Source organism: Limulus polyphemus, unplaced genomic scaffold (assembly GCF_000517525.1).
Source record: "Limulus polyphemus unplaced genomic scaffold, Limulus_polyphemus-2.1.2 Scaffold1696, whole genome shotgun sequence".
NCBI classification, from domain to species: domain Eukaryota; kingdom Metazoa; phylum Arthropoda; class Merostomata; order Xiphosura; family Limulidae; genus Limulus; species Limulus polyphemus.
In genome coordinates, this window is record NW_013667306.1 from 37,745 (window position 1) to 46,550 (window position 8,806).

The 8,806-nt window shown below is 30.0% G+C and overlaps 1 protein-coding gene across 3 annotated transcripts in view; it reads right to left on the reverse strand.

Annotated features, from left to right (window-relative positions):
• Window positions 1-1,270: 1,270 nt before the first annotated feature.
• LOC106464588 (serine/threonine-protein kinase D1-like) overlaps window positions 1,271-8,806 on the reverse strand; it is a 50,406-nt gene continuing 42,870 nt past the window's right edge. For all 3 annotated transcript variants that reach the window (XM_022392321.1, XM_022392322.1, XM_022392323.1), the window contains 3 exons: window positions 8,039-8,145; window positions 7,528-7,613; window positions 1,271-7,374 (listed from right to left, as the gene is read on the reverse strand). In XM_022392321.1, the coding sequence (XP_022248029.1) occupies window positions 7,171-7,374; window positions 7,528-7,613; window positions 8,039-8,145 (397 nt within the window). In that variant the 3' untranslated portion in view covers window positions 1,271-7,170. The remainder of the gene's footprint in view (window positions 7,375-7,527; window positions 7,614-8,038; window positions 8,146-8,806) is intronic.

Consider the following 8,806-nt stretch of genomic DNA (forward strand, 5'->3'; position numbering starts at 1 on the left):
CTATTCCTGTGGCACCTCAACATAACCTGTCTCATTTGATCACAAAAGAAGAGCTAAATGATCTGATTCATGACTTGTCTTTATCAAAGCAACATGGTGAACTTCTTGGCTCTCATTTACAGCAATGGAATATATTAGCTCCAGAAACAAGAGTTTCAAGTTACTGAAGTCTTGCTTCTCACTACAGCATGGAAGATACTGTGTGTTTGTAAACAAATGTTGTTGCACTAATGGAAGAATTAGGTACTTAACATCCTCCTCAAGAATGGGGACTTTTTATCAATTCATCTAAAGTTAGTCTTAAAGCTGTACTTTTGCACAATGGGAACATTAAGCTATTGATTCCTGTTGCTCATGCTGTGAACATGAAAGAAACTTATCAAAGCATGCAGATTATACATTCTTAAATGCAATTTTCAATGAATAAATAAAGTTAGTAAAGAAAATATAGCTATTTTCATGATATATCAGAATATTTTGAATAAATCTATCATAACTCAAAAAAATAGAGGTGATCAGTAATTTTCAACACGTTTTTTAGAATCAGCATCGTTAAAATACTCAGAAACAGTTACAATTTTTCTAGAAGAAGAGAAAAAAATTTTGTTGTTGCCCAGAATATATTCTGTTAGTTTCTTTTAAGATTCGTTGTAACATAGGATATTTCATAGCAATAAAATAAAACATCACATAAAATTCCAAACAAACAATAAAGCAATCAATGTCTTGTGATTTCAATATCAAACTAGTATTTACTTTACAAAGTAAAAAGCTATCGGATGAGAACAAGTCATAAGAAAATGCATGTATTCAACAGTTTACATAAATTGCGAGTGAACATACACATGTATTCAACAATTTACATAACTTGTGAGTGAACATACACATGTATTCAATAGTTTACATAACTTGTGAGTGAACATACACATGTATTCAACAGTTTAAATAACTTGTGAGTGAACATACACATGCATTCAACAGTTTACATAACTTGTGAGTGAACATACACATGTATTCAACAGTTTACACAACTTGTGAGTGAACATACACATGTATTCAACAGTTTACATAACTTGTGAGTGAACATACGCATGTATTCAACAGTTTACATAACTTGTGAGTGAACATACACATGTATTCAACAGTTTACATAACTTGTGAGTGAACATACGCTTCATGATCTACAGAACTCATTTAGGCAGTATGTCAGAAAAGTGAAAGGAGTTTAGATCTGTGGCAGAATTTAAAAAAATGAAGAAACTAACTTGTCAAGTGTGATAATAGTACTGATTTTATTCCTCTTTCTCACATCTATCTCCCTCAAAATATACAAAATTTAATCAGGATTAGGATATAATCATGGGATATATGGGAATAAAAAAGCTATTCACACATACAGATAATTAAAAAACTTTCCAACAGTAATTCTCAGAAAAAGTTAAAAGGAAGATTCTCATCTGTATCAGCTACATTTTAGGTTGATATGAATATAGCCTTGACTTATACAATGAAAACTGTGCTCACAAAAAAAAAAGATTACATTATAGCACAGTTGACAGGAAAACCATTAGTTTAAAAAAGTGTACCTTACAGCAATATAAAAAAATTAAATTACCTTTCACATTACTATGACAACTCAGTGCTACATCACATTCTAATTCTACTGTCAGAAACTTATTTTTTAAATATAATCACCAAAATAAAATAAAAATTAATTGTAAGTATATAAATTAAAGATCTAACAGGCCAATATTTAAGTTTTTCTTTAAACTCAATAAGAGCAACAAAATGAAACATTAATTTAATGCCAAGCTAATTACCAGATTAACTTTTTTTTTTAACTTTTGTGACAAAAAAGAAAAACAGGCAGGCAATATTTCCTGCCTATACTGTGATATATGTAAATTCAGCTTGATATCAAAGTGAAATATTGATGGAAGAACTACCAGCACAAAGTTTATCAACACATTTCTAGTGGGAATTACAACCTCAAACAAAAAGTTTGAAATATTTTGGGATATTTCACTAATCAACAGAAATAATTTTAATGTTTTTATTATTATTCTACGATTATCTAATATGATTCAGTTTTTCACTTGTGACTAAAAACTGCATACAAACAACAAAACTATTATTATAGCACCTGTGTTATAATATGTCGCAAAATGCATGTATTGTTACATTTAAGCTGTAAGACATGCACAAATATTTTAAAATACTTTAAAAAAGTTTATATGTACAAGGAAAATATCTTGTTTATTTTTTCAGCAAAAGTACAATGATTTTCAAAGTAATAAAAAACCTTGGACTCTCAATACTTCTAACTTACTAACTGCATAACCTAACCTCAAGGTCCTAAATCAACAAATCGTTTCAATGTTTCTAGCATGAGTAAAAACTACAACTTTTACCTCAAAATGTTTAATCTAAATAATGACTGTTCACAGATATCAGTATCTATCCTCACAGTGACAGTTGGAAGTAATGTGAATCAACAGCAGGATGAACCAAGGATAAACATCAACCACAGCATTACAACTGGAATAACGTCTTCCAAAATCTTAGTGATTTTTACTTTACAGAGAAGGCAGTAATTACAAGGTGAACCATGAAAGGTAAGACACTGAATTACCAACCATTACAGAAAACTCACTTCTTTTAATAATTTATTTATCTCGATAGTATTTTCTTTAAGTATATCTATTGCTCTGACCAAAGAATTCATACAAAAAAATTGCTACCACCCTTATAACTAACAACCGTATCTTAGCAACGTATTGCCTCTTTATAAACCCTAGGGAAGATTAACTGTTCCCAATACTTAACATAAAACCATACATGCTAAGTGCTAAATACATTATTACAAGACCATCAACCAATGAAATTCACTACAGCCAACACAGAACAATAGAAAAAAAATGAAGGAAATGCCATTACAAATGCATTGCATTTCCATAAACAGGCTTTGTAAAGTTCTGTATAAAGCTGATATAAAAAGTGAAATATACTTTTTAACCTACCATCAGCCCACTTGTAAAAAAGTGATAAAAGAATTCTCCTTTCAAAACTTACTTGCTTTAGTTATTAACAACCAATTCTAAGAGAAAAGATCCTGTTGCTTTTCCAACCCTTTCAATGTAAAAATGTAAACATTTTTTGTTACTCTGATAAAGTTTATCAGTACCAGATTTTGCACTATTACATATCATGTACTCAGTGCAATAATTACCTTCTTGAAATTAAGATTATCTTAGCTGGCTCCTCAGGAAAATTCAGAATTTCTTTTTATGGAAATGGTTAAATTTGCTGGAAGGGAAAATAATTCTACGGTCAACATTTTAGCCAAACAACCTTTATCAGGTCCCAAAGAAGGGTGTTTGGCTAAAATCTGGCCCATATAATTATTTCTCTCTTCCAGTGAGTTTAACCATTTATTTGGATTGGTCAACATTTTAGCCAAACAACCTTTATCAGGTCCCAAAGAAGGGTGTTTGGCTAAAATCTGGCCCATATAATTATTTCTCTCTTCCAGTGAGTTTAACCATTTATTTGGATTGACATTTGTTTTTTTATATACACAAAATGGAAATGTTTCAGAAGTGACTGTTACAAAATATACATACATAAATAACTGTAGGTGGCTTGGATAAAATTAAGGTTCCATCACATTGCTACTTCTGCAGTAACTAGTGGGTTAAACCTTAAGCTCAGTTAGTAAACATGTGAGAAGTCTCCTTTCCCCAGAATAATTATAGATGAATTTATGATTATTTTCAAAGGCTGATCTTTCTATTGAACATTTATACTTTCAGGGACAAAAATGATAAGATTTGAGTTTTTCATTAGTTCAAACACTATATTCTTTAATCAAGTGTTAAACAATATGTATGTAACTCATTCTTTAATAAGATGAAGTATTTCTTTTCAATACTAGCAAACATTGAAAATATTATCTACACTAACAACCCTGGGATTTCATCAAAGGAAAACAAACTAGTTAACTGGACTTCAGATTTGCTCTCTTTTTATTACTTTTTTGTTTTTACAGATTCCACAGATATGTCATATTACTTTGAAGTTATTATTTTTCAACAAAAATCTTAATCAAATAGTTTCAACTCTTGTACTTTACATTTCCATTGTTTTGATCATTAATAAAACAGTAATAGAATTACTTCTAACTTATTTTATTAGTCATTCTTGAGGTTATCTTTGAAATCTATAAAAATACTTCAAAAACATAAATACATATCTTTCCGTAATAACTATCACTGGTTAGTGGTACCAAACCTACAAGAGACTGATTCGTCAATGACGATATATTGCACATGTGTACTAAACACAACCCTGTGGTTTTGTTTTGTTTGTGTAAGCTTACAAACAATGAAATAGTTTATTTGGTCTTGTCAACTCCAATAAATACTTTCTACTAAATGAACAAGCTACGTATAGCTAAACCAATGTTTGCTACAGTGAAATAAAAACTACAGTACACTTAAAAAAAAGTTTTAAAACTTGCACGGAAAATATAAAAACCACTCTAACTAACATGGTTACCTATAAAGACTTAATATCACATTGTACAGTTCAGTCAAAAAGACTGTTGTCATGGAAACTGATTCTTGATGATATGGAGCCACTTTACAGGAATTAACCAAGTGAAAGGTCGTGAGGTGACACATTCTTTGAATACAAATAGAGCAGTCAGAACAAAATGGCACAACTGCCCAGGCTATATAATAATCGTCATAATCATAGACCTAGGAGAAGTGTTAAAACTCTAAGATGCCAATCTCACTCAGAATCATGTCAACTACGAAAATTAAGATGTACTTTGTGGAATGTTCAGAAAAAAGGAATGTTATCTAATTATATTAAACCAACAAAAGTATTTTTCCAATCTTATCATAATCATGTATTCAATTTTTTTTTTTTTTTTTTATAAAATCAACATATGTATCGACCAGTAACATTAAACTGAAGAAGAGAGCAAAAATTATTTTACTAACAGGAATAATTTTGGAAAACATAGTAAAAAATAAATGTGAATTAGTATTTCATATTCCTTAAAAAAAATAACGTTTTCTTGTCAGCAAGTAACGTTAAACTCAACAAGAAAGCAAGGTAAGTCAAATGATATATATATATAATTCAAGAGGATAAAAAAACAACGTCTTCTAATTCAAACCATATCAACCTATAGAAATACAACATTTTAAATAACGTAGAAGTCTTGCACAAGAAAAACATTCTGAGAAACCCTATACTATTTATCATTATTTATATCTCTCATCAGCTGAGCATTTAAGTTTACTGGATGCAACATAATTCCAGTCTGTGTAATCTCTGTTTACATATTCTTTGATTTAGCATTGTACTTTTTTTTTGCACCTACTAAACAAAATTGCTGATAGAGGGAAATATTTTACACCACAAATACATGATCTTCCCTTGGATTACTGCAAATGTATATCAGATTCCTGAATGAAATCGATAATAAAGAATAGAATATCTACAACAGTAACACCAATGATTTCAAACAAACTTTAACAGTGCAGGAAATTCTTAATAGTCTGACTTGTCCTGAACAAATTTTATGACGAACATGGAATTAGATGTAAAGTACCGAAATCAATACCACTTTTCATCAATATTTCTTTTAAAAGTGAGAATTATTTCTCAAAATGTAAGTGCTTGAAACAAACCTTAACTTCACTTATTTCCCATATGCAGGACAGCACTAATAATTATAATCAAGTTATAACTACTTTGAATGCAAGAAAGTTCTGAAGGGGAAAACAAAAAATTATACTTCAAATGAACTTGATACAACTGATATATTAGATAAAATAAAATTATAAAAATTCTAACGTTTACACTGTTAGCCTCAAAGTTTCACCTCGGTGATGACACTGTCCAACACCAAAAATCAGACATGAAATCAACAAGAATATTATGGAAATATTCAGACTCAAGAACATTTTTAACAGTGTGAAAGCTCTGTAAAACTGTACTTCTATATATTGACAAATGATACAAACAAATATGGCATATAATTAAAAAAGAAGAAAGCTTTGGACTTTACCTATCTGTATCAAATACTTTCAAGCATCTAACAAGTCTCCAGAAATATAATTTGTTGCATATAATTTCACATTACTGATTAATATGGAATGATAATTTTTCAGGTCTACTGTGTATTGAACAATGACAGTTTTCTTTTTCAGTACACAGTAGACCTTGACAGTTTTCAGGTCTACTGTGTACTGAAAAATGACAGTTTTCAGGTCTACTGTGTACTGAACAATGATAGTTTCCAGATTGTTCTGTATTGTAGAATATATTGCTACAGACCTGAAAACACTAATAAGTTTCTTGTGGCATTTATCGGACTTAATTAATGATTAAAACTATCAATTTTGATGTGAAAAAATACAAGATGATACCCTTCATTAGAACCATACTGTATTTTAAGCGAAGAGCTGAAGGAGGAGAAAGTGAAACAAGTATAATAATACTTACGAGATACAATGTCATCCAAAGTAAAACACACAAAACTCAAGTATTATATACAAGTTGTGTTATTGAAATACTTCCCTCAAACCAAACACACAGTATAATCATTGCCATCCAGTAATATTGGAAATGAAAGACTTGGAAACAAATCTACAAAGTATATTTATAAAAATAAAAACTAAACTGAAACATCCAATTAACTTAAATGATAACCCATACTGAGAAACAATAGAAATTTATCCTTTGAAATACAGACCAAAAAAAAAGTACAATATTATAAGAAATGTTGACCAGTAGTTTCCCCTACACTTTATATTTTTACAGAAATATGAAAACATTATAAAAACTACAGAAGCATACACTTGAGAATGTATCTCAGGCTATAACATTGTAAAGACATAAAAAAATCTGTAACCTTAACAACCCATTACATATCATTGTGTATGACATACCAATTAAATAGTAAATCTTAATTTATCATAAGTCTAAAGAATAGCTTTAGAGGATCGTATAAGTTAAAAAATGTAAGATTTTTTCTAGTAAAAATTTGCTTAAACATATTAGAAAATTTCAAGAACCTTCTATTAACTGAGCCTTTTACACTAAAGCATCATTATACAAATAAAATCCATATGATACACTGACTTATGAAACTTATTCTGTAACCTTCAAAAGCTCTGTGGGCAACAAATCTGAGGTTGGATCAGCATCATAATTTTTAATTGGTAAGGCTGGGGGTGGAGGGAGGTTTCGTTCTAGTCTATAAGCTTCCCAACGAGCATCGTCTGATTCGTGAGTCAAGTATCTCACCCCAACATGAGCTTCCAGCTCCCGCAGATCACACCACAACTGGTAATCCTGTACGAGAGATTTAGATGGTGATGTAATCACAAAACATCTTAAACCGACAATAATTAAACATAACCTCTTAAACAAAGTTCACTATAGTGCTTAAGCACTACCACTAAACATTAAAGAAGCTATCAAACCATTACATGTACATAACTTTACCTGCAGCCATGTGTGAAAGAGAGATTTGTCCACAGTGTATCTCTTCCTCGTCTTCACCTGTAGCAGATTCTGGATCAAGTCAATAGCTTTAATATAAAGTGAAGAGAAGCAGAGATATTTGTAAAATGTCAAAGGATAAAACATGCAATGTTAAATCTGAATACAAACTTTGAAAATAGAAAGTTCTGTTCACTATTCATTATTTGGTTTTCAATCGTTTCCAGACTTTAATAATTCACATACCTTTTAGCCTTTTTTATTGTTTGCATAAATATTCCAAACCTAACCTTCTAGTCTTCACAATAAAACTTAACATTCAATATACTAATAAAATACTTCATAGAATTCTTAAATAGATTTTGTAAAATATTTTGATTACAAAGGAAACCTATGTTCCAGTTATTATGAAAACAAAAACAGAATATTCTGGTACATACAAAAGCATGCTGTAAAGGAAGATACAGACTAAAATGGATAATATGGTTCATATCTGAAAACAATGACTTATTACCTTCAGCTGAGATTTCTTTCCAAGGATTGGGTGGATACATGAAAGTGGCATTTTGGATTTGATCATTGATATCTTCATCTTCATTAAAAGGAAATGTTCCGCTCAAACTGTAAGAGATAGAAGGAAATAAAACAGATTTCCTTCAGTTCCCTGAAACTATGTAAACATTCTGTATAGCTACTGTGTAATTATTGATTTTTCTAAATGATGTTAAAAGCTTTAAAAACACTATATATTATCATACTACAAAATGTCGTATTCCCACTGTCTTATTCCTTAACCCTTTCCAGCTCAGCATCTCACATTTTTCTTTTTATGAGTGCAAATGACATAATTACATTTGTCAAAAATCCATCTGATCTTCTTTCTCAAATCACCTACAAAACAAAACTACAACTGAAATATTTAAATTTATAATTTAGTTTTGATGTATATTTATTAAAATTTGTTTTAAGCAAAAAAAAAATAAAATCACAGCACTAATTTAGATTTTAGAGCCTGTCGATGTCCTAAATAACATAACAACATTTAGGAACAACAAGGGACCTATTAGTCCATCTCGGCTATCCCATCCTCTAAACTAAACTATTAAATAAATATATTTTTTTTTAAATCTTAAAGCCAGCCTTTATCATTCATATATTTTTCAAGCTTTCTCTAAAACTCACTTAAATTTACTACCCCCACAACATCCAAAGGCAACTCATTCCAAACGCCAACCACCCTGTTAGAAAAATAAAACTGTCTTAGCTAGAAGATGACTCCTAC